Source organism: Chiloscyllium plagiosum, unplaced genomic scaffold (genome assembly GCF_037043375.1).
Source record: "Chiloscyllium plagiosum isolate Xiang-an unplaced genomic scaffold, Cpla_swu_hap1 HiC_scaffold_12, whole genome shotgun sequence".
NCBI classification, from domain to species: Eukaryota; Metazoa; Chordata; class Chondrichthyes; order Orectolobiformes; family Hemiscylliidae; genus Chiloscyllium; species Chiloscyllium plagiosum.
In genome coordinates this window covers 61,018,214-61,045,735 of record NW_028270150.1, presented here as the reverse complement: position 1 = coordinate 61,045,735, position 27,522 = coordinate 61,018,214, and the positions used below count along the sequence as shown (strand labels likewise).

Below are 27,522 nucleotides of genomic sequence, written 5' to 3'. Positions count from 1 at the left end.
TGAGGGAGCATAAGATGAATCTTAGACAAGTATAGATCAAGGAGGGCAGAAAGGAGTGAAACTGGATAACAATGCATGTTCAGAGGTTGTACAGTAGGAATCTCAGAGAAAGCTTGGTCCTGTGGTGCAGGAAAAGAGAGGCAAGTGGTGATGGATGGTCTTATTCAGAATCAAAAATAGGTCTATGACATCTATACCTGTTAAAGGGGAGAGTGAACAGGTTAAGGAAGAGGTTTAAGGAAACTACTTACAGCATTGAAAATAAGTAACAGGTTATCTTTGCATTCAAGATGATTCTTAGTGAGTAGTTTTAGCAGATAAGAACAGGACATAATGGTGTTTAATGTGATCCAACCAGAACTAAAAATGGAGAGTTATCTGCTGTATTTGTTTGAATCTATCCATCTGCATCCCTTGAACTTAATGGAATAGGAAAGAGAGCCATACCAGTAAGGATGTGCAGGGTAAAGAGAGCGTATAATTGTTAGAGTAGGAACAACGGAATCAATTGTAGTTGATAGAGTGTGGTTGAGTAAATATGTTGGATTAAACATATGCTGGTCAATAAGGGGCTAGAGATTTGTGATTTCGCAATTGAATTGGGAGAGATTCTAGCCTCCCCTCCCACCGATGTGAAGATGTAATGAAGTAGGGTAAGGAATGGGAAAGAGAATTTCAGTGTAATGTGATACAATTGTGTTCGGGGATTCTGTAGTCAGAGGTACAGACAGACGTTTCTTTGGCCAGCAGAGAAAAAGCAGAATGGTGTATTGTTTCCCTGGTGCCAGGATGTCTCAGAGAGGGTGCAGAATGTTCTCACGGGGGAGAGGGGCCAGCAGGAGGTCATTGTCCACATTGGAACCAACGATATAGGAAGGGAAAAGGTTGAGACTCTGAAGGGAGATTACAGAGAGTTAGGCAGAAATTTAAAAAGGATGTCCTCAAGGGTAGTAATAACTGCATTATTCCCAGTGCTACGAGCTAGTGAAGGCAGGAATAGGAGGATAGAGAAGATGAATGCATGGCTGAGGAGCTGTTGTATAGGAGAAGGATTCTCATTTTTGGATCATTGGAATCTCTTTTGGGGTAGAAGTGATCTGTACAACAAGGACGGATTGGACCTAAATTGGAAGGGGACTAATATACTAGCAGGGAAATTTGCTCGAACTGCTAGGGACGATTTAAAGTAGTAAGGTGGGGGGGGTGGGAACCTGGGAGATAGTGAGGAAAGAGATCGATCTGAGACGGGTACAGCTGAGAACAGACATGAGTCAAACAGTCAGGGCAGGCAGGGACAAGGTAGGACTAATAAATTAAACTGCATTTATTTCAATGTAAGGGACCTAACAGGGAAGGCAGATGAACTCAGGCATGGTTAGCAACATGAGACTGGGATATCATAGCAATTACGGAAACATGGCTCAGGGATGGGCAGAATACAAATGTTACAGGAAGGATAGAAAGGGAGGCAAGAGAGGAGGAGGAGTGGCATTTTTGATAAGAGATAGCATTACAGCTGTGCTGAGGGAGGATATTCCCAGAAATACATCCAGGGAAGTAATTTGGGTGGAACTGAGAAATAAGAAAGGGATGATCACCTTATTGTGATTGTATTATAGACCCCCCAATAGTCAGAGGGAAATTGAGAAACAAACTTGTAAGGAGATCTCAGCTTCTGTAAGAATAATAGGGTAGTTATGGTAGGGGATTTTAACTTTCCAAACATCGACTGGGACTGCCATAGTTTTAAAGGTTTAAATGGAGAGGAATTTCTTAAGTGTGTACAAGACAATTTTCTGATTCAGTATTTGGATGTACCTATTAGAGAAGTTGCAAAACTTGACCTATTCTTGGGAAATAAGGTAGGGCAGGTGATTGAGGTGTCAGTGGGGGAGCACTTTGGGGCCAGCGACCATAATTCTATTCGTTTTAAAATAGTGATGGAAAAGGATAGACCAGATCTAAAAGTTGACGTTCTAAATTGGAGAAAGCCAATTTTGATGGTATTAGGCAAGAACTTTCAAAAGCTGATTGGAGGCAGTTTTTCACAGGTAAAGGGACGACTGGAAAATGGGAAACCTTCAGAATTGAGATAACAAGAATCCAGAGAAAGTATATTCCTGTCAGGGTGAAAGGGAAGGCTGGTAGGTATAGGGAATGCTGGATGACTAAAGAAATTGAGGGTTTGGTTAAGAAAAAGAAGGAAACATATGTCAGGTATAGACAGGATAAATCGAGTGAATCCTTAGAGTATAAAGAAAGTAGGAGTATACTTAAGAGGGAAATCAGGAGGGCAAAACGGGGACATGAGATAGCTTTGGCAAATAGAATTAAGGAGAATCCTAAGGGTTTTTGCAAATATATTAAGGACAAAAGGGTAACTAGGGAGAGAATAGAGTCCCTCAAAGATCAGCAAGGCGACCTTTGTGTGGAGCCACAGAAAATGGGGGAAATACGAAATGATATTTTGCATCAGTATTTACTGTGGAAAAGGATATGGAAGATATAGACTGTAGGGAAAAGATGGTGACATCTTGCAAAATGTCCAGATTACAGAGGAGGAAGTGTTGGATGTCTTGAAACAGTTAAAGGTGGATAAATCTCCAGGACTGGATTAGGTGTACCCGAGAACGCAGTGGGAAGCTAGAGAAGTGATTGCTGGGCCTCTTGCTGAGATATTTGTATCATCGATAGTCACAGGTGAGGTGCCAGAAGATTGGAGGTTGGCAAACATGGTGCCACTGTTTAAGAAGTGCGGTAAAGACAAGCCAGGGAAGTATAGACCAGTGAGCCTGGCCTCGGTGATGGGCAAGGGAATCCTGAGGGACAGGATGTACATGTATTTGGAAAGGCAAGGACTGATTCGGGATAGTCAACATGGCTTTGTGCTTGGGAAATCATGACTCACAAACTTGACTGATTTTTTTGAAGAAGTAACAAAGAAGATTGATGAGGGCAGAGCAGTAGATGTGATCTATATGGATTTCAGTAAGACGATCGACAAGGTTCCCCATGGGAGACTGATTAGCAAGGTTGGATCTCATAGAATACAGGGAGAACTAGCCATTTGGATACAGAACTGGCTAAAGGTAGAAGACAGAGGGTGGTGGTGAAGGGTTGTTTTTCAGACTGGAGGCCTGTGACCAGTGGAGTGCCATAAGGATCGGTGCTGGGCTGTCTACTTTTTGTCATTTACATAAATGATTTGGATGTTAGCATAAGAGGTACAGTTAGTAAGTTTGCAGATGACACCAAAATTGGAGGTGTAGTGGACAGTGAAGAGGGTTACCTCAGATTACAACAGGATCTGGACCAGATGGGCCAATGAGCTGAGAAGTGGCAGTTGGAGTTTAATTCAGATAATTGCGAGGTGATGCATTTTGGGAAAGCAAATCTTAGCAGGACTTATACACTTAATGATAAAGTCCTAGGGAGTGTTGCTGAACAAAGAGACCTTGCAGTGCAGGTTCATAGCTCCTGGAAAATGGAGTCACAGGTAGATAGGATAGTGAAGAAGGCGCTTGGTATGCTTTCCTTTATTGGTCAGAGTATTGAGTACAGGAGTTGGGAGGTCATGTTGCAGCTGTACAGGACATTGGTTAGGCCACTGTTGGAAGACTGCATGCAATTCTGGTCTCCATCCTATCGGAAAGATGTTGTGAGACTTTAAAGGTTTCAGAAAAGATTTACAAGAATGTTGCCAGGGTTGGAGGACCTGAGCTACAGGGAGAGGCTGGGGCTGGGGCTGAACAGGCTGGGGCTGTTTTCCCTGGAGCGTCGGAGGCTGAGGGGTGACCTTATCGAGGTTTACAAAATTATGAGGTGCATGGATAGGATAAATAGACAAAGTCTTTTCGCTGGGGTCGGGGAGTCCAGAACTAGAGGGCATAGGTTTAGTATGAGAGGGGAAAGATATAAAAGAGACATAAGGGGCAACATTTTCACACAGAGGGTGGTACGTGTATGGAATGAATTGCCAGAGGAAGTGGTAGAGGCTGGTACAATTGCAAAATTTAAGAGGCATTTGGATGGGTATATGAATAGGAAGGGTTTGGAGGGATATGGGCCTAGTGCTGGCAGGTGGGACTAGATTGAGTTGGGAAATCTGGTCGGCATGGATGGGTTGGACCGAAGAGTCTGTTTCCATGCTGTACATCTCTATGACTCTATGACTGTATGATACAAGAGTTTGGTGAGAGATGTTGGTGGCTTTGTATGGTCAGAAGTTGGCTGTGAATATGAATTGAATAGTTCACATGGAGGAAGCAATTAGGAAGGAAAAAGGTAGTCAGTTTGCAGGAGAGATGTGATGAATCAAAACAGAGGATGAAACTGATATAGAGATTGAGGGAGGAAAGAAGTGAAGATATTTTGTTGACTTTGTTGAACTTTCCAATTTCCAAGTTTATTGTACTTGGGAGAGTGATGGAGAATGACCATTTTAAATGAGAAGAAAGGAGGAGAAAATTCCATAGCATCAAGGTATGATTTGTTGATGAGCCACACTGCTACTAAATCTTGAAGGCATGAAGGTTATGCTATGCTGAGAAAGCTAAGCCACAAACACACAAAATACTAACCGCGAATTGCAAAAACAAAAAAGAGCATGTTCTTCAGAAACTCAGGTGCCTTCCTATAGTGGTTTCTGGACAGACAGACAATATAGCTTTTTTTTTGCTCAAATGGAGAGCCTCTCCATGTAATGAAAATGATGGGTGATGTGAGTATGGACATCACAAGCCCCTTTCTGAAACATGACACTTCCCATTCTCAACAGGGTTAGGAATCAGGGCCCCAGGTTTCAAATATGTGTTAAATAACAACTGAAAGAACCACAGATGCTGTGAAATCAGAAACAAAAACAGAAATTGCTGGGAACAGCTCAGCAGTTTTGGCAGCATCTGTGGAGAGAAATCAGAGTTAATGTTTCAGGTTGCGTGACCCTTCCTCAGAACTCTAGGAAGGGTCATTTGGCCAAAACCTTATCTCTGATTTTTCTCCACAGGTGTAGCCAGACCTGCTGAGCTTTTCCAGCAATTTCTATCCAATTACATGTTATTCAAAGAGACAACTGAGCATTTAATTGATCAACTGCATCCACTCGTGTCATTTTGATGCCCGATGAATGCAAAAACCAAAGTGTGTGGTAAACCGATAAAACACTGAAGCTATGGAGGAGGAGCTTCTGGAGTGAGCTTTTCTTAAGCAATACGTTCAGAAATCAATTAGACAACAAGCTATTTTAAGTCTAGTACTGCATCATGACAATGTTTACATTTTCTTATTCCCTCATGGGACTGGGCGTTGCTGGCTGCAGAGCATTTTTTGCCATCTTTAGTTGCCTTTGAAAAGGGACTGGTCAGTTGCTTTTGTGAACCAGTGCAGAGCATGTACTGTAGGTTAACCCACAATGTCCTTAGGGAAGGAATTCCTAGAATTTGACCTAATGACACTGAAGAAATGACTATATACAGTATTTCCAAGACAAGATAGTGGGCGGCTTGGAGGGGAGTTTGTAGTTGGTGGTATTTCCATGTATCTGTTGCCCTTATCCTTATTGATTTAAGTAGTTGTGGGTTTGGAAGGTGCTGTCTAAGGATTGTTGGTGAATTTCTGCAGTGCATCTTGACTGAAGACATTATAAGTAAAGGTCCATTTTTCAGTTGATAGAACATGGTGACAAGGTTTTTCATAACTAGCCCCATATGTTCAAGACAGCATTTCTAAATTCTAATAAAAATGAAACAAATTCTTATCTCCAACCTTTCCCAACTCCAGCTGCTCCCGTTTTTACTTGTGTGGGTGATAATGACATGATATCGCTTGAAATGGAGTGTAACAACAGCATTAAGCAGACAACAAGCATTGAAATATCAAAAAGTTTATATTGTCCCAATATCATCTCCCATTCAACCACTGCAAGCACCATAAGTGTGCTTTGACATTTCAATGAAAGTTTGGATGATGCATCCGTACACAAGACGTTCATCTCATGCCTACAGGGACTATAAAGATATGGGCCTGGACTTTGCCTCAGGAATGAATGTGAAACTGCCAATTGTCATTACTCCTTTGAAACTGACAGCAGCTTCACGAGTCCACATATTCTAAGTTAATGCAAAAAGCTGTGAAAAATCCTGCAATGTCTTAGTCAAAGCATTACTTCTTTATGAGTTCATGTAGGAAGAATAGCAACTCAAAGGCACAAGTGTTTATCATTTCATTTATTTCTGATTGGTTGAAATTTATGGGATGGGGAATTTCAAAAGTTTCTGTCATAATTCTACATTTCCCTTTCGGATGTGCATGACCCGCAGTATAAAACATAATGGTCCACATACTTAAACAAATCGGCCATGCATTATGAAAGAAAAACTTTCACCAATGTAATAATGTGGTGAAGTGGATAACGCATTTGTTGCAATCAATTAGAGAAAAATCAAATATTCTCTGATGGCCAGATAAGTTACTCCATCTAGAGAAAGTTAAAATTACTTCCAGACCTCCAAATCTTTACATCACCTACTCTCTCGCACAGTAGTCTTTCTGGCACAAGATGATGAATTAAGGTCTGTATGATCCAAGTTTCTCCTTGCAGATCCGACAATCACCTCAAGCTCCCTTGATCATTTACCTTATTGGGGATTGTTCCCTTTATGGTCAGCAATGGCTTGCAGCAGCAGAATTTTCCATTTCCGCCTAACATCCTCCATGCCACCTACACCAGTTTCAAGTGTAAGGCATGGTTTATAACATTTAAAATGTATCTGAAAGTAATTTTTTTTTAGTGGAATTCCTTCAGTGTAGAAACAGGCCATTCAGCCCAACAAGTCCACATTGACTCTCTGAACAGCATTCCAACCAGAATCATTTCCCTACCCTTTCCCTGTAACTCTACATTTCCCTTGGCTAACATAACTAATCGACACATCTCTGGCCATGAGCTTGGGAAGAGTGTGGGATGGTTAATGGATCACCCTCACTATTGCTCCATCTGAAAGTCAGAGGTTTTGTTTTCAGACCATACAAAAAGTTTCAATTTTCAGGAATATCAAGCTAACAACAAGTAAATTACACTAAATATTCATGTTCTACTTGAGAACTCCTATAATTGAATGCAAGATTTATTTGTTTAGATAGAGTAATATTAATCACACTTTATGCCATGGGAACAGTTATGATGAATAGTTCACAGGGCTCATCTACCCCAGAAATGACCCTCTCTTAAAATAAGCCTTTCCACTGCAGCATACGTCAGTTTCAACAGAATAGATTCATGAAAATAAATTCCAACCTAGTGCCCCAAAGTCAGTTGTATAGTAAAGTTCTTTCATATGCAAGATCACCTGTCTAAGCTCACGTTTTGCATTTATTACAAATGAATATGAATCTACTGTGGTTGTTCATTTATTCTTGCATTTCTTTGTATTCAGTAACAGTGACCACCATTCTCAGAGAACGATTACTGCCAGAGACAGAACAGGAATAACTGACATGTGATAACAACGAGTGAACACAATAAGACTATGGTCACCTGTTCATAATATTTGTGCACAGAACTTGTTATATAAGGTGATATAGCCCCAGGGTACAGTAAAAACAGCAAAACAAGAACTGATGAAAGGAATTTGTTATTGATTGTTGTCGAGTACACGAGACTTCTATTGAAGCTTGATATACACTGCTGATGATGATGGTCTGATTTTTGTTGATTGATGTAACACATCTATAATGCTTGAGATAATTGTGGTTTGTCAGTTGGTTCACTTGCATACTTAGTGACAGATCCTCAGCCGATTTTGGCAGGTATAGGGAGAGCAATGGCTGTATGAGTGTTAGTGAAATTAGTAGGGGTAAGAATAATTAAAAAGAAATGTCTTGGTAGAATGCAATACTTTTGAACCTCTAAAATTATTGAGAACTTTCAAAAACAAAATCATTTTGCACTTTGATAATAGCTTGCATTTTCTGCTGGATTGTTCTATACTTTTGCTTTTTTTGCACAAAAACTATGCTGAAAACTAGACCTGCCACAAAACTAACCACACTCCTACGTTGGATGAATTATCACCAAGAGTTTCCACTAATGATGCTATTATAGGGCGGTGACAAGGTTCTTAAATTTAAGTGTTTTTTTTTGCTGTATTGTTTTGAATAGGCACATTCTTATTAAAATATTTTATTTAAGATTAATTAAGCAAATTGTTTTGTACAGTTTTCTTAGTAGTAATTTCTAGTTATTTGAAACAATGATATTCACAGATTAGGCATTGTTAAAATGCTTTATTCAATTTATTAATGTAATACACCTGTGTTGCTAAAAGTTTCACTTGGTAACCTCTCTGAAATACATTGTGAAATATTTTAATTTACATTCAAAGAGGCTGCCCATTTTTTCTGTTTTACAGACAATTTTATGATGTAAGAAACAGACCAGCGAAACTGTACAGAGCAAGTTGACAGAAACTAATGGGTTGGATTTTCTGAGGACTGGCAATCTCATACAGACTGCAATACTGTGCCTTCTAGTTTAACAAAAGAAGAAGCTCCCCATTTCTGGAGGAGATCTTGATTGGGGTTCCTTCAGAAATCTGGAGTGATACTTCCATTCCAACAGTTCTTTTGTTAGTGCAGAACTATCAAGAGAAAGGAAACAATTCATCCTCTTCACAACAGTCAGCTGTCATATTCTGACATTCAGAAGTTCAGAGAGCTACTTTGGCTGTCAAATGATAAATACGTGAGATAAGAATGATGCTAGATTGCTAGGAGGGTAGGATGCCAGATGTGTAGTGGGGTAGGGTTGCAGGTGAGAAGAGTGCCAGGTGGGTAGTCTTTTAAGGTTCAGATAGGTAGGCTGCCAGGTAAATAGGCTGCAAAGTGAGTAGAATACCAGGATGCTAAGTACATGGGGTGCCAGCTGAGTAGTGGGCAGGTTGCCAGGTAAGTGATGCAACATTTAGATGGGGTCAAGTTGGATGACAGAAATCAGATGTGCAAGGCAAGGGAGTTTTGGATCTGGTGGCAGCAGCAGAGATTGCAGTCACTGATGGGGGAAGAGGGGTTTCAGGTGTGGAGTGGGAGTAGGGGATATTGGATCTGGAGGAGGAAACGTGGTCAGCTGTGGAGCTGAGGTGAAGGTGGAGAAGGGGCATGTCCAGAAGCAGGCGAAGAGCATGTTGGTTCTGCCAGTGATAGTAGGGTTGGGTGTGGGATCTTCAATTTCCAAGGCAATTCCTTTGGAGCGTGCTATAAGACGGTCTCCATGTCCAACTCCCACCTCCGCTCGAGTAACAACTATCTGGCCATGTGAAAATGTAATAATGATCAGATAATCTGTTTTTATTTTGACAAGCTGATAGAGGGATAAATATTAGTCAGAACTCCAGATATAACTCCACTGTTCTTTGGAGAACAGCATTGAATCTTTGACATCCATCTTAAGGGACAGGTAGAACCTTGACTGAACACTTCATTGAAAAGATGGCATGGTATTCCTGACAATACATTACCCTATCTTTACTGCACTGGAGTGTCAGCCTGGATTGTTTTTACAAATCCTGAAAGGGAACTTGAATTACCAGACTTCTAACTCAGAATTGGGACTGCGATGAAATGGGTGACCAAAAGAAAGTGGAAATTAGAAAGACTATGAGGTTGAAGACAATCTCTGGTTTAACCTGACAATGGCCAAAGGGAGGTTAGACCCTGTGTCAACAGGGGGAGGAGCCAAAAGAACTTTGTTCTTGGATGTTGAGCCCAAAGACATAGGAATGCTAACCTTCTAGCAACATTTAGTAAAGCTGAAAGAACAGATTTAGTGGAGAAGTTAAGGCAGAAGGAAGCCCTGTGTAAAGTCCTAAGGCTTCAGCAAACCAACTTAGCACCAAATGCTGCATTAAATGAAAAAAAAAGAGAAAAAAAACAAAGAACTGCAGATGCTGGAAATCAGAAAGAAAAACAGAAATTGCTAGAAGGAGGGTCACTGCACTCCAAGTGTTAATTCTGTTTGCTTTCCACAGATTCTTCACTTTCTCCAGCAATTCCTGTTTTTGATTGTTTCAGATTTCCAGCATCTGCAGTTCTTTGTTTTATTTTATCACTACAATAATGTCATGCAGGCAGCAAGGTCTTTATTCTACCCATGCACTTGAAGGATGTCGTGATGAATGGGCTACATGTAACTATGAGGGTATCAGGTCTAACCCTAGCAGGCATGCTGGGTAGGAACATCAACAAGAGTGGGAGGACGATACAGCTGTTGGGTTTGTTGGTTGCAATGATGGCTTTAGACCCTCCAGAGAATTCCATGAAAAATGCAAATTGTGACTGTAAGCTTATTCACAAGGAATTCCAGCCTGCAACAAAAGTTGTTAAACTTGAAAGGGTTCAGAAAAGATTTACAAGGATGTTGCCGGGGTTGGAGGGTTTGAGCTATAGGGAGAGGCTGAATAGGCTGGGGCTATTTTCCCTGAAGCATAGGATGCTGAGCGGTGACCTTATTGAGACTTATAAAATCATGAGAGGCACTAATAGGGTGAATAGCCAAGGTCTTTTCCCCAAAGTGGGGTACTCCAAAACTAAACAGCATAGGTTTGAGGTAGGAGGAGAAAAAATTAAAAGGAACCTAAGGGATAACATTTTCACACAGAGGGTGGTGCATGTATGGAGTGAGCTGTCAGAGGAAATGGTGAAGACTGGGACAATGACATCATTTAAAAGGCATCTGGATGGATATATGAATAGGAAAGATTTAGAGGGATATGGACCAAATGCTGGTAAATGGGAGTAGATCAATTTAGGATATCTAGTTGGCATGGGTGAGTTGGACTGAAGGATCTGTTCCTGTGCTGTACAGTTCTATGACTCTACTGGATTTCGACAAGATTTTTGCTTATTTACAGTTGAAGCAAAAATATTATCATCATTCAGAAAGTAAAACATAATTGCTTCAGGTAACAATAAAGTGAGAAGAACAAGCATTTTAAATGCATGGAGAACTTTGTCTAAAGCAAAATAATTACAAACATTCAGCGACGTTAGCTTTATTGCTGGTGGAACATCTGTGCACAAGTTGAATTCAGTTTCAATTTTAACTCCAACTCAGGGAGCCACAGAATTTTTGTACCTTTCCTCTGACTATCTGGGAAGAGAGAAAATGTCCTTTTGAATGTTGCTGCAATAAACTCAAAACATCACTGCATTTCATCTAAGCTTAGACTCCATTTTTTTTTGAAAGAGAACCAAACAGCACATTGAAAATGGTGAGGAAGTTTTCGACAGCTTGCTTTGAACTACCGTTCGTAGACTCCTTATCAGTTAGGGTGGTTTGTTCGAAATGTTCTTGAATCACAGAGACATGTCAGCTATTTTGATCAAATACTTCTACTTTTGCATCTTTCGTTGTGCCTTTATTAAGAATTTATCAGAAGGTCACTGTTATTCCAGAAACCTCAGTTCACCTTGATAGTTTTGCACCATTCTGAATTTGAATGGTGCAATCTGAGCATGCAGCTGTACTTATGCCTGATTTTACAAAGTGCATCAGTATTGTTTGGTAAGCTCCAGAGCAGAAGAACAAGTGGGTACAAATCAGAAAAAAAAACTTAACTGAAGTGAAAGTTTATATTTCATCAAAAATGAGTTGCTACTGGAATGACTGAGTGACCATTGGAATATCCTTTCAAAATCTTTTAAATTTACTAAGTTAAAATTCACACAACACCAGGTTATAGTCCAACAGGTTTAATTGGAAGCACACCAGCTTTCGGAGCAACGCTCCTTCATCAGGTGGTAGAAATTTACTAACAGTCTTGAACAGAATCTCCACCTACTTGCTGCTACTCTGAACAGTTACAGTATTGTCCAGAATTTGAAAAGGAGTGACACAAACCTGTGACTGACTCTTGCTGGTTCAACCCGTAATGCATACTTCAAAAATGGATGAGCAGGACGTTTATTTCCATGTATGATTGTTTTTACTTACTTTTCTCCCCCCTCTAGGGGCATTTAAGAGTGCAGCAGAAGCACAGCTGCCTATATTTTTTAAAGAGATGAAAATTCTTGAAGTGATTGTTGGCACAGAAACTAACTTCAGTTAGCCCACATAATGACTCTCGACTTGCACAATCATTTAATGACATTGAATTTCTGAGCTCAACTTTTATTCTTCTCATAATTGGAGTTCTGAATTCCTTATTAAACAATAAATTAACGATGGAAGTTCCTCTGTTAATACTGGCTAGATACTGATGTTCAAGGTAAGCAAGAACCTCAGTCCTCATTGAAGTCTCATCAGCTGACCTCCCATCAGTGAAAGTAATTGGGGATGACAAAACCCTAAAGCTTCTCACTGACAGAGGTAAATGATGGGACTGGCTATTGTGCTGTTGTACGGGAGCTCAATGAATGTTGGAGTGAGAGAGATAGATGGTGAGATTGTAGTTGGGAGGTCTGACCTTTCTTTGGAGGAATGGAAGATATCTCAGTTCCACAAGAAAATTGTACCAAACATTTTAAATGTTGGAACTTTTCTGGTAATTTTCATTTTGCTATAGATCTTCCTATCAGGAACCATAAGACCATAAGACATAGGAGCGGAAGTAAGGTCATTCGGCCCATCGAGTCCACTCCGCCATTCAATCATGGCTGATGGGCATTTCAACTCCACTTACCCGCATTCTCCCCGTAGCCCTTAATTCCTTGTGACATCAAGAATTTATCAATTTCTGCCTTGAAGGCATTTAGCGGCCCAGCCTCCACTGCACTCTGTGGCAATGAATACCACAGGCCCACCACTCTCTGGCTGAAGAAATGTCTCCGCATTTCTATTCTGAATTTACCCCCTCTAATTCTAAGGCTGTGTCCACGGGTCCTAGTCTCCTCACCTAATGGAAACAATTTCCTAGCGTCCATCTTCTCCAAGCCATGTCCTAGCATCCAAGCCTCTCCAAGAACCTCTTAGCTTCTTCCCATTTTGGCTGCATTGTAAAAATTACAGTTATCTAATTACACCAGTGGGGCCCAAGATGCACCTTTATGAAATACACAATTGTTGTGGGCAGGTGTCCTTGCTGTCTGCTCAGGTGAACAGGTTAAATTCTGAATATGCTGGCTCCTTACAGTAACTGCATTATAGGTTACTAGGCCTTTATAAGTAGAAACAACACAGACCCAGTAATTCCTTCCTGTACATTATACTGGAAGCTTAAAAGACCATTTAGCACTTAACGCCAGCACTTATGGGCTGAATTTCTAGGTTCAAATCCTAAAATTAACTTTAATAAATAAATTACATAAAGCACGTCTGCAATTTTCAGATTTGTATACATGGTAGCCCTTCAAAGGACTGTCTACAGTATTCTGCATTATCCTCTACAAAACCTCATCAAAAAGCACTATGTCTCAGAATTGCCACAAGGTTACTTTAACCTTTCTAGCTTTCAGTATCAATTTCTGTTAATTTAGTTAACATGGCTAAAATCAAAGAACTAACTTTCTGAGTCACCAATTCACCAGTTTTGATATTAGACATATAATCATTTGCACATTCTGCAATATTGCAGCAATCTTTTGTTCCATCAACCTAGCATAGCAGAGGAGGTAATTGTAGTGGGTCATCACTGCTCATTCAAGTCAGTTACATTCCAGTTCATAAACCTGATGTTTTCTTCAATTTTGATCAAAGATCATACTCACCAAACCAACTGAAAAATACGTCAGTGTCATTTAATAATATCTATTCTTTCCAAAACCTGGCAGTGGAGGCTTACATCAAAAAAGTAATGATTATGGAAGGGCTGCAAGCAAATTCTGCATACAATTTGCATGCCACATTTCTTATATTAACATTTTGCTACAGCATTCTTGTTGTCTAAGGACTGCAAATTGTGCTCATATTGCATTAAAATGGCAAAGAAGAAGAAGCAGCATGCTCAGGAGCGACCTGGGGACCGAACACACTGGCATTATCCAGCACGCTCCCAACAACTGAGCTAAGGGATCCCTAGATCAGTAGCTGAATTCCAAAAATACCTCATTGGCTGACAACTGCTTTGGAATGTTTTGACATCCTTCTTTTGGATTTTTGTATTCCCAAACTCCATGATTAGTTCAATTTCCTCACTTTCTCTTGTTCCAACATAGCATATTTTCTCCTTCTATTCAAGCATCATGATATTATAGCACCTCTCCAATAGCATCTCATACATCCTACTTTTGCCCAGCCTTCTGTTTCACCGCATGCTGTACATTTTAAAAACAATAAGTAATTACCAAGCGTGCAAAAGCACACAATGTGTTTGAAATGGGAGTCACTAGAGAAATGTAATAAAAGAGAAAAGGGAAAAAGCACACAGTTAATAAGAGAGAACATCTGAGTCAGGAGCAGGAACAGGCTCCTTCATTCTGCTCTGCCACGCAATAAGATCATTACTGATGTAAGTTTGTTCTTACCTCCACTGTCTGCCTATACCTAATGCGCTTTAATTCCATTGTTAGTCAAGAATGTATCTACCTGTACCTTAAAATATTTGATGGGCCAAATGGCCTGATACTGCACCGATATCTTATGGTCTAATTCAATGAACTTGTCCCTATCACTCTCTGGGGCAGAGTTCCATAGAGTCAGAGAAGCCACTTCCCTTCACTTCCATCTTAAATGTGAAACTCCTTACTTTTAAACTGTGTCTCTGAGTTTTGTCCTCTCCCATTAAAGGAAACATCCTTCCAGCATCCACTCTGTCAAGCCCACTCAGGATGTTATGTCTCAATAAGATCATCTCTCATTGTTCTCAGCAACAACGGATACAGCTCCAACCCATCCAGCCTCATCCCATGAATTAGCTGAGTAAGCCTTCTTTGAATTGCACCTAATGCAATTGTATCCTTTCTTAAATAAGGAGGCAAAAACTGGGCACGCTTCTCCAGATGCGGTCTCACCAATGTCCTGTTTAATTGTAGCATAATATCCATAATATTCCATCCTCAACTGTAAGTTACAATATTTGATTTGGAGAAACAGAGAAAAAGAATCAAAAAGAATCTTAATTACCATGAGCGAAAAAAATGACAGCTATTAAGAACAAAAAGAAAAGACAGCAAAAAATGAGTGATACGAAAAGAACTACACAGTGGGAAGCAAGTGGAGACATTGATAGAAAAAAACAGGTTTACTTTCGGTCCATTAACAATGTTACATAAAATCAACTATATTTTGACATGTTTGCTAGTTGGTAGAATGCTTCTGTCATTATACAGCAGTATATCACCATGGGCAATGTCATAAAAGATTCAGTGGTTATTAAAACTTTATCTCTATCAAATTGATTTGCCCTAATCCTGTCTTCATTGAGTCATATTTAACTTTATACTTATCGCTACTAGTTTTGTGCTGGTACTGATAAGCAAATAATTTATTTTTAATCTTCATCATTCTTTTCCTTTCAGTGAAGGTGACTGCCACTTTTGTACTCTGTAAGCATTAATACTGCACTTGATGGTGCCTTTTTTCATTATAACTGGGCAAATGCATGATGGGTGTTCAAATCTGGTTATGAAATATATGAGCAAACATCCCTCCTTCACTTAAAAGCTTGGATCATGTGACGGATTTGTGCACCTGATGGGAGGAGTAGCTGGTTAGGATCCAAATTTGAAAAAAAAAACTCATTTCTTTCCAATACCCTGTCATCCAATGAATAAACGTTATTGTCAATAGGACACTTTTCATGACCTAGAGCATACTACATCACAATAACCAGTATGTCACTGTCCTTTCTGCATTTTCACTTTTCTCTACTAGTGTAAGAGTTCATGAGCACTGCAGTCAGTTGGCACCATACCCAACTAGCTTCTTCTTGAGTGGACCTCATTGATATTAGTGAACAGTTTATTCAGGCAAGTATTTTAGTCATAAAATATATCAATTCCATCACATCCAAATCCATGTGTTTCAGCAGCAAGATATCATTATACTAACAAATACAAATCCTTTTTTTTGCCTCTCTTACTAGAAAGTGTTGAGTTTGAACCTCACTTTCCAATTCCCCATAATGCTCTCCCATAGCCTCAGACTATTCCTCTGTAATCTTCTACCTGGCAAATATTTGATTACATCACCTAAAACCTTTATCCACCATGCCTTTCAAATAGTGTGTTCAAACTTGCTTATAACATTCTCAGAATCATGGATAATGGCCTATGTTCAGCAAGGTCCTGTAAGTCAATATTAATTCCTCACCAACATACAAATAAGATGAATTAGTTATTTATCTTGTTATTGTTTGTAAGAAATTGATGCAAATAACATTGCAATTATTTAGTTAACAAGTGCAATAGTTCCTCATTAGGTGGGGCTCAGAAAGACAAATAATTATTTTATAACCAAATGCCCTTTATAATCATCACAATCCATGGTTAATACAGTTGATTCATAGATTTGCATTTACTGGATGGATTCAGTAGTTTTTAACCAAAATCAAACCTTTCCTCCCTTTTTTAACAGACATCCACTTCATTAATTTACAAATACATTCAATATTAAATGATTTAAATACATCTTAGCCCCTCCAATTAAATGATTTGCATTCCATCCATCAATCAGACTGAAACAAGCATTGATAGAATGCTTTAATCAGAAGAATGTTCTCATGCATTGCACAATGATGTGATATGGATGGGGAAGGGTGAGATGCTATAAAGAGAAAAATAATATAGAGGTTACCATAAGATTGTTTGAGGCAATGGGCTTTAAGTTGGGTCTTAAGGAAAAGTAAGTGGAAAGCATCAGAAGAGAATTACACCCAGTGATCAAAATGTGCTTCGTTGCCAGTTGAAGATGAAATCAAATTCTGTTGCGATGCCTCTAATATTGAATAATCACTGTTACTCGCAATCAAAATCCACACAATGATTTGTCTGGATAACAGAGAATAACTGTTATATCAGAGCTGTATTCCAACAGGAATCAGAATGCTTCAGAAGGAGGGAGTAAAAAACGTTGAAAGAAAATAATACTGGAATCATAATATGAAATGTTCATGGTTCTATTACAATATAATGACCAAATTGTGTAGTGAAAATGAGCTTTATAAAGGCAAAGTTGTCATCATTTAAAGCAGATACATGAACATTATTAGAAAGTTTACCATGTATGTCCAAAATATTTTAATATTGTAAGTGTTTTCATGTCAGAGAATTTATGGGAGAACATCATATTAAAAATTTTGGAATCAGAGAGAATGTATGAAGGTACAAAAACATTGGCTTGTAAAACAAGTTGATTGGCAATTTCTGAAGAAATTTATACTTCCTTAGAACAACTTCAGATGATTCTGACAAGATTACGGGTTTTGAAAGTATTGAGGAGAAAAACTTTAAAAATGCAAAATGTTGGTTGAATTTAACTTTGTACAAAGGTGTTAGGAGATGTTTGAGAACTGTCGTTTTCTTTAGTTTAATTATTTACTTCCTTAATAGGTTGGTCAGCATATCTTCTGGCAGACCCTGGATTAATATGCATGAAACCCACAAATTATTTTCTGGGAACATTGTAGAACCAGCTGTTTAGAGTGTTTGTCATTGATCTACTTATATTTATGAAACATTCACAGCCAGATATCAAGTTAAACAAAGCAATCTGACCATTACTGCTGCTGCCACTGTCGTTATCAGCCCTTTACCTAGAATTAATAATATTTCCGAATATTTTAACTAAAATGTAAAATCAGCAGGTTGATTTAACAGCCTGTGTTGTGTTGCAAAAAATAATTCTAAATAACATGGATGACATCAAACATCAAAGCAAAATATCAACACGCATCTCAATTTAGAAACTGTATCCAAGATCAATTGGGAAATAAATTGACAATTTCAAATATAATAACAGATAAAAGTTGAAATACTGCAATGATAATACTGATAAACACAGCATGAATAGATGTTGTGGATGGAGTGTTTTTGTCTGCATGTAACTTTGTGGACAGAACACAAGAATAGTTCTTGTCAACGTTTGGAATCAGGGCCTGAATCCAATATATGAGTTCAACAAAATATTACCAATCTGACAGATGCAACTTCTCAATGAGATGAAACCACAGCTAAGAAACTTGGTGTGCAAAAAGTCAGTGACTGCCATAAAAGATACTTTGGGAAAAAAAAATTGCACTGGCATTCTAAGGCATATTGCTTCAGCTTAAGTTTATATCATTTTTTTGGAAATAATGATTGTTCACATGTTTTGTGTTCTGAAACAAACTATGAAAAGGATTTTGTGTTAGCTCTGATTGCTGGTATTTTCTCTCTATCTTCCAGACAGCAGAAAGCACCATTAATAGGAAAAGGTAAATGGTGGCAGAATCTTCCCATTTTCAGTTTAAAAGTGTTTTGTCCAATGAGATTCATAGTGCTTAGTCCATTGTGGATCACAGCAACCTTTTTCATGCAATCTTCCACTCTACACTTCAATAATTATTCAACCAGGCTCTTTAATGTCCTACTGGTGGAATCACATAGCACGAGAAGTGGAAATGCTCATCACTGCTGGGACCTCATCTACAAGTGCCATACTTAAAGCCCAGATGCAGATGCATCACCTCTCCTGCTCCTGCTTCACTGGCCACTACTCTTCTATTCACTTCTGTCATGTTAGTTTACACAATTTGTTCTATTCTGGGAGAAAGAAAAGTCACAGCACAACTGATCCCCTGGCCCCAAACCTTACCTTGCCTAGTGTTACCACAACAACCTGCCTGGCCCACCTGTACTTCCTGGACTGGTTGTAGCAGACTAGCAGGACTGACCATGGACTAATCCCCAGACTGCAAGGACACAGGACCCAAGGCTCTGGTAGGACGACCATGGCCAACACCTGAACTGGAATTCAATAAGCCACTTGATTGATAGTGGTGGTATTCCCTGACTGAGAGTAGTTCTCATTCACCCCACTAAGGACTGCTCCCTTTTGACTTTCACCCATGACCATGTGCATAATGCACATGCAGTATAACGGGCATGTAAGCTGCTGGCACATGCTGCAGCTGTGACACTGATGCAGCCCAGAGTCCATCTCCTTCACTGTTCAGTGCTCCCCATCATGAAAAGCTGCCTGCTTCTCCTTCTACACTAAAAAGCAATGAAGTACTGGGAGTCTGACAACCTCCAAGTAAATACAAAGTCAGATGTTTCATAGCAAGATTCTGAAGGATGTTAAGAGGAAAATCAGAAAAACATTTCTCAACATTGGAATTTTGATCTTTCCATTCTCACTGTATTTCACCACCTTTCATGTCAGTGCCCATGCCACATCAAGGGGTGGTTTGTGATGGGGATGGGGGGCAGGAGTAGACTTCTACCCTGGATTTCTACTTTGTAAAAAAAAACTCTCGCGTCCGTTGGTTTTAAGCTAGTTGCTACCATTAGGATAGAATTGGTGACACAGCTGCAGAGTCAGAGACAAGGGCCTCTCAATATTTAACTAGTCAGAGCTGAAGTGCATCCAAGATGGCAATTTGGAAAAGCAGGCTGATATGGCAGAGGTAGGAGAATCATCAGGTGTGGACAGTTAAAACGGAGTGTCATCAGTTTCAACACAGCAGCTATCAAAAGTTGCAGTGTGGATAAGGAGGGCTTTGGTATCTGGGTCAGTGCTGTAATCATTTTTGAGTTTCAATGATGCTGCAGGGGCAGAAACCAGATTAAACATTCAAGCAGAATGGCAAGAAATATTGCTACAGTTTAGTGAGATCACAACATTTCAGGGAACAAAGTCACCTCTGAGGCAGGGCATAGTTTCACAGGTGAGACGAGTAAAGTGTGCATTTTTTAAGACCATTTTTTGAAACATATGTTACGTTTGCTGTCCAGAATGAACCTGAATTAGCAGGCTCCCCCTTGGAAAGTGAAGGTTTGATTTTGCCTATTCAGATCCAGTCATAAATGGCTCAACTAGTTAAATATGAAATGCACGCATCTGTGCGATATGGAATCTTGGCAATGAAGATGGGGCGATTATAAATGACAACAACCAACATGAAACGAAGAAAATGAAACAATTTAATGCAGGTGGCTGTAGTGTGTACTTAGAGAGTTAGTGTTTGAAGCAGAGATTGTCAATATTTAGGAATAGGATCAAATGGCATGGGAACAGCATGGGCACATGGGATTAACACTATGCACATAAACATCAACATGCATTGGACTGAATAAATAATAGGTGTATTTGTTTAAAATTTCTTTGCAAGATGTAAGTGAAGAAAGAAAAGACTACTGACAAAAGGAAATTGGTGAAATCCGACAAAACAATGTATAACTCACTGGTGAGAGTTTGATGCAGTCTTAATAATCTTGAGCAATTCTTCATTGTAGGATGAAGGGTGTGCTGGAATTTAGAAGCTGGAAGTTTTTGAATGAATCAGAGACTGTATTCCTGTTCACATTGACATAAAATATCTCATAGTCCCATTGATTCCTCAGCCAAGACAATCAAAACAGGTTAATTAATCATAGCTGTCTGAAATGCAGCTAACAAAAGGATACCTATTCATTCTTTATTTATATACAGTCAATTTTGATTTCTATAACTGTAAAAAGCTTTGGGAAAGCTAGTGTTAATTCTCACTTCAGTGAGTTAGGTATTATGCTAATACCCTCTGTGAAATATAAGTACTTAAATATATGCTTCAGGAGGTAATTAAACAAAATCCTTCAATTATCTCAGGAAAAGCCTTAATTAGTTTTGAGCCAAGGTGCTTGGCTATTCCTGGAAAAGTGCTACTTCTGGTAATAGACATGATGACAAATCTTTCCAAAACTAGCACTTAAAAAGAATTATTTTGTGCATTTTTAATGTGATAATGTTAATAAACCAAAAGAATGTAGCTTTGTTTCCAATGAAAAGAATTGCAGCCAGTTTCGGTTGAGTGGAATCAAGAACAGGCAACTTTCACATAGGCAGAAGGGTGTGGGATAGGGTGGGTGGGGAACATGGTGGAAGGTAAGTGGATGGGAGTTGATGGGTGTTGGGGAGTAAATCTGGTTGTGGGGGTCAGGAGTTTTGGGGGAAGGCTTGGACATTCATATTGGCAGTCGGAGTGGAGTTGGGAAGGGAGGAGTATTGGATGTATGTATGTGAGTTTCTGAGGAGTTTAGGCTCTGTGAACTGTTAGTGGTGGTGTCTGTGAGGGGCCAGGGAGGGGGAGGGGAACGGAGTTGTTGATCAGGTAGGCATGAACAATGACAGGCAGTAGTTGAAAAGGGAGGGGGGTATGAATGAAACTCAGTGGTAAACTGAGAGTAATGGTAGTCAGGTTTAATAGTTAACCAGGAGTTAGAGCAGATTCCAATTCCTCTTCTCTAACTTTTTCTGTTTAACTATAAAGTATAGCAGACCTTCCAAAGATTTTGATTGTAAGTCAGAATTGGAGATTCTTCAGAGAGTTCCAAATACTGAGTAACTGCCCATCAGCAATTCCAATTTCATACAACTCCTGTTTGCTCCATTATACCAAGAATTTCCTAAAGCACAATTCTAGTTTTGGAAGCACTGTCTTCTTACTGGAAAATTTGGGTCAAAATTTGACTTTCAGTATTATCTCTTTGCAAATGTTTCTTCAAATATTATCAATGTCAAAATCCTCAACTTAAAACGTGAATAAATAAGTACATTGCAGGAATAAAAAGAGACAAAAAGTATTTTATTTACATTTAGGAATTCTATTCTGAAATGTCATATCCAAAAGAAAACTATTGTTTGCATTTAATAATTTACCGCTGTCATCATGAAAACATTATTTTTGCATTATTTGTTTCTAAGACTTCAAAATTTCCTTTTTATTTATTTCTATTTGCAAATAACCATTTCTTTGATATTTCCAGAATTGTAGATCTAGAATTTGTGACTAAAGAGAACTATTATAATTTAAAATATAAAATAAATTTTACTAAAATGTTATTGGTTTGAATAAAATTGAACACTCAGTTAAAAATAGCAATTTTCTAGTATACGGTTCTTACTGGATTATGCTTAAACCAAAATTAACTCCACTGGAAAGATTGCTGGTTTTGGAGCGTGTCCAGCAGAGATTCACACAGATAAATCCTGGAATGGTAGGCCTAACATATGATGAATGGCTGAGGATCCTGGGATTCATTAGTGTTTAGAAGGTTAAGGGGAGATCTAATACAAACTTACAAGATAATGCATGGCTTAGAAACGGTGGACGCTGTGAAGTTGTTTCCGTTACGCGGAAAGACGAAGACTCATGGGCACAGCCTTAGAATTAGAGGTGGAAAATTTAGAACAGAAATGAGGAGACTTGTCTTCAGCCAGAGTGTGGTGGGTCTATGGAATTCATTGCCACGGAGCGCAATGGAAGCTGGGACGTTAAACGTCTTCAAGGCAGAGATTGGTAAATTATTGATCTCACAAGGGCTTAAGGGCTACCGGAAAAGTGTAGGTAAGTGGAGTTGAAATGCCCGTCAGCCATGATTAAAAGGTGGAGTGGACTCAATGGGCCGAATGGCCTTACTTTCACTCCTATGTCTTATGTTATTATGGTTTTTCTCAACAATTGTGTCAACTCATCCCTCATCAGGGTGGCACAGTGGCTCAGTAGTTAGCACTGCTGCCTCACAGTGCCAGGGACCCGGGTTCGATTCGTGCCTCAGATGATTGTCCATGTGCAGTTTGCACATTCTCCCTGTGTCTGTGTGGGTTTCCTCCGGGTGCTCCGGTCTCCTTCCCAGTCCAAAGATGTGCAGTTCAGGTGAATTAGCCATGATAAAGTGCCCATAGTGTTAGGTGCATTCGTCAGGGGAATGGGTCTGGGTGGGTTACTCTTCAGAGGGTCGGTTGGGCTGAAGGGCCTGTTTCTATACTGTAGGGTAGCTAATCTAATCAACATTTGGTATTTGCTAGGTACTTTTAATGGGCTGATTTATAAAAAAAAAATTTGAATTGAATAAATTACATTAACTAAAATATTAAGGATTGTAATTCAGACTCGACTTCTGTAGGAGAAAGTGAGGACTGCAACTGGTAAGCAAAGACATCTCTTTTGACATCATGAAACACCATTTCAATGCCTTACTTTTATATTTCACCATATATTAAGGATAACATTCCAAAATATAATTCTACGTAATTTTTCCTTTAAGGTACCATTTACTATCTATTACTGATATAGTTTAGATATAGTACTGATATGAAAGGTTTAATTTAAAGTTGACATATTTATCAGTGATAATTTTGTTAAAAATTGTATATCAGTTACAAACATGCAAAATTATGCTCTTGAGATAGACCAGATATAAGAATAAATTTGTTATATTGAACAATGGAATGTACAAAATAAACAAGGCTACACACCCATTTTAAAACTATATCAACTTTTTGCTCTTTTATTTCAACCAATATACGTTCGGAATATTGTGCCAAAGTTTGCAACCAGAATTTGAGTTGAAATGGCTGCACACTGAATGAGGAACACAACTTTTTATGGTTCATTGTGGTTTGCACTCAATTTGCGGACTTATAAACAGATTGTTAAAAAATAATAGGCATTAAGTGTACTCTAAATTCTATGCACTCCACAAACATGTTTGTAACAGCTACAGAACATATGGCCTAAAGGCTGTTATAGATACTTGTTACCCAGCTAAGATTTTAATGTCTCATAGGTTGAGTTTCTTGGTTCTTGGCTTAGATGGCTTGTAAACGTTTGTATGGCATGCACATGTTTGGAAATGTTCAAATAACTTGCATTTATCTCAGATGGGACTTTTAATAACAGCCCATTTTAAAAAGATAGAGAAAAATAAATTAAGAGTCTCACAAGCACATCAAAACACTAGCAGTTGTGTATAATTAATTGGCCTTCATTCACTTTTTGGATGTTTTCAGTCAAACTTCATGTTCACTATAAATACATTTCACAGTTTGTTCAGGGACTGGAATCATACCTTTATGCAAATGGTATAGTATTAAAACATACTCCTGTGGTAGTCGAAGCCAGATTAATTAGTTCTTGCTGAAGCCAACATGAAACATTATTCTAGCTATGACTGTCCTTTTTGCTATTTAATTCCAGTTATAATGATGAACAATTTTCGAATCAAGGAATAATATTGTGAGGCCTTTCTGATCACTCAAAGTATCTTTGAAAAAGTGTATAGTTTAAGGCATAAATTAGAACCTTAAACACTCAACTTGCTTGCGCTGTTTATTGTTATAAAAAATAAAGTAAAAGTACCCATTGCCAAATGACAGCTGGTAACAACAGCCTTTAAAAAAAACAGGTGGTCAATTATTCACAACTGAGAAAGCCAGCTGCACAGAATCTGTTATGAAAAAATGTCCCTCTCATGGTGCTGTTCACTCAGGTAGCAAAATGTGTAAAATGTTACTTTCCTGAGTGTGCCAATGCTGAAATTCTCCAAATTAAGCACAATTCAAACAAAATCACAAATTCTACCAAGCTCACCACTGTCTCCTTTCCTGCTCATACGTGGAAATATGTGTGAGTACACATCTCTGTCAAACAGCTGGCAAAATATGTTTTGCTTTGCAGAGATTTCTGGTCTCAACCTGGAAACTAGATGGATACTGACGTCAGATCAGACCAGATTACAGTCTTCTGCTAGAGATGCCCTGTTTAGAATTGTCCATATCCTTAATTCAAATCAACATTTTGGAATTTCTCAAAAAATAATTGAGGAGGGTTGCTCAAGCAATAGAATACACACTAAAGACGATGTGATTCCCTTGATTTATCTATTCTATTTTGGAATCAGATACAAAGTCTCAGTCATTTGTTGATTTTAGTAATTGATTGTTCTCAATATTTTATAGGATTTTTAGTCAAACTTCATGGTCAGTATAAATAAATTTCATGGTTGTTTGGGAACTTGAGACATATTGTCTTATTGCAAACTATACAGCATTAAAAGTATCTTACGTATTAGTTATGATCTTCGAAGTGGAGGCTTTTGAGTTCAATGGAACCAAATATCTACTGGCCAGGATGACTTATATATGGCTGCTCTGTTCATTGAATTTATACTACTGTACTTACACATGCATATGAAAAAAATTCAATCCAGTTACTGAGCTCATATTAAGGATGATAAATCACCCTAATTCCTTATTATTCATGTAATACTGTATACATGCATTTGTTTTCCATGTTTTAGCTGTTGGAGTGTATGTAAAGTGGCTGATTATGTGGGAGCTTTCCGAAGAAAATGGGAAAATAGGTTACAATGAATAGTAACAGCTGATTGAAACTGGAACATCACAGTAGGTAATGTCAGAGATCACATACAGCTTGTAGGCTAATTTCAAATTCTCATAGATGTAAATTTAGACCAGCTTCTGAAACACAGTGGGTTAATAAGGAAAAAAAGTTAAAAATGATTAATGGACCACCTTTAAGGCATCATTTTATTCAAAACAATTCAGTTGTTGTGAGATTTTACATACTAATGCTTGTCTCTTACCTGGCTTTGCAATGTTTTTAATAGTCTTGGACATCTTATGAAAAGTTTGGATGGGGTCAAACAACCACTGCAATACTTCAAACCTGATCTGTTTCATTTCACAGAGCAAAAGCATAAAACTGCAAATCCTTAATTCAAACTGGTAGTGTTGTTACAATTACATGGGACATTTTATACTTACACATATGTTTGTCTTTCAAATGCATGCACATATGAAAATGAATACATTACATAATTGTTTTTGGCTCCACAGTTAAGGCTGACTCAAAAATTTAGATAACAATTAAGCTGTTGCATAGATATATTTATCATATTAAAGTGTTAACTAAATATTCTGGATGTAATATGCTTTGAAGAAGAAATTTCTAACATTCAGTTTCCAATAGTTTTCATATATGAGTTTATTATGAATTTGGTAGTAATGATTTGCCTCTTAAAGAAAAGCTTACTATTGATGAAACAACAGTATCATCAACAAAACATGATGTTAAAGAATGTTTCTGCATTGATAATTGGGAAAATTAACTAAAATCGCTGTGTTATTATAGTTTTAATGTTGACCAGAAGTAAAATAGTAGTTTGATTTTTCTTTATTTTTCTCACAGATTTTATAGCTTAAGGTGTTTTCAGTTAAAAAAAAAGTTTTGTCTTTCTTACCTGTTTTCTCTGGTGCTGTGCTACTAGCAGCTGTCTCAGTTTGAGCCTTTGTTGCTTCTTCACTAGCCTCAATATCAGGCACTTCTACTGGTTTCTTCTCCTTTTCCTGGCTGGAGGTGACATTCGAAGGTGGAGTACTTTCAGTGGCCGTACTAGCATCACTTCCTGTTTCCTTGGCATCCTTTTCACCATTTGTGGTCTTTTGTTCTGTTGTTGCTGCCGTTGCTTTTTCCGTGGGAGCCTCTTTAGCCTCTGATGCCTTCTCAGCATCAGAGGGGGTTGCTTCAGGATTGCTTGTTGGCTTTTCTACCTCTTCTGTTTTCCCTTCAGAACCAGACACAGTTGGTTCTGTTGCTGTTGGCTCTTCTTCCTTGATGGGCTCTGTTTTTTTAGCGTCATCTTTTTTCTCTGCGCCCTCCACTTTCGTTACCACAGCTGACTCTCCTTTCTTCTCACCCTTGAGCTTTTTCCGTGTTATGTGGCCACGGAAGCTAGCCTGGATTTTGGTGGCAGCCTTGTGAGCCTTGTCTTCAGGTTTGGTAGGCTCTTGCTCAGCTTTCGCATTAGCATCATCATTCTTTTCAGCCTAGAATCAAAGCCACAGGAAAATATAATTGTGAAGTCAAATAGAAAATATTGTGAGTCACTATATTGCCTTATCACTGTTCCAGACACGTACTTAATGCTTCAAACTTCGCACATTTATGATTTTTAAGCCATTGTTTGTTCTATTTTAAATCCAATCTAGATGATTTAATTTAGTACCAATTTCCTTTAACAGCCACAAGGAACCAGAAATACCTAGAATGCCAGAAATAAATGGTTGCAGATGTACTGTCATTTCCAGAATACAATGCAGTTTTCAGTCAATGTCAATCAGACGGTGGTAGACAATTTAGAAGACTATCTAAAGCAGTAAAGCCAGGGGATACCAAGAATTGCTCTAAGATACATATTCATACATTGTATGACTTTATGAATAAAGTTTCACTGAAGTTGGTACATAGATCCCTTTGAATCTTATTTAGGATAGTATGAGAAAGGAATCTCTGATGTAAAATACATTAAAATACACTTAGACTTTTTCTCTGTTGTCAGATGTTTTACTTTTCTAAGTGTCCTGCTTAACAAGCAAGTGAAGAACTGAGTAGGTGGAGCATTCTTATGTAGGAAGATGGAGGCTCAAGCTTTGTCAAATTGGTCCTCTACCCTCATATAAATAATCGTGATGAGATTCTGGTGGTGTTGTGTCTCCAGAGAAAGCTTACACACTGAATGTTTCAATTTCTAGCTTGTGTGCCTTACTATCAGTGACTATCAGCCAAGACCCAGAGGAGGAGGAGGAGTGAGAAGACAGCAGGAGATTGTCTG

At 38.6% G+C, this 27,522-nt stretch overlaps 1 protein-coding gene across 1 annotated transcript in view; it reads right to left on the bottom strand.

The window, feature by feature from the left end:
• gap43 (growth associated protein 43) overlaps positions 1-27,522 on the bottom strand; it is a 283,459-nt gene that overhangs the window by 172,242 nt on the left and 83,695 nt on the right. The window contains exon 2 of the mRNA XM_043700771.2: positions 26,152-26,737. Coding sequence (XP_043556706.1) covers positions 26,152-26,737 — 586 coding nt within the window. The remainder of the gene's footprint in view (positions 1-26,151; positions 26,738-27,522) is intronic.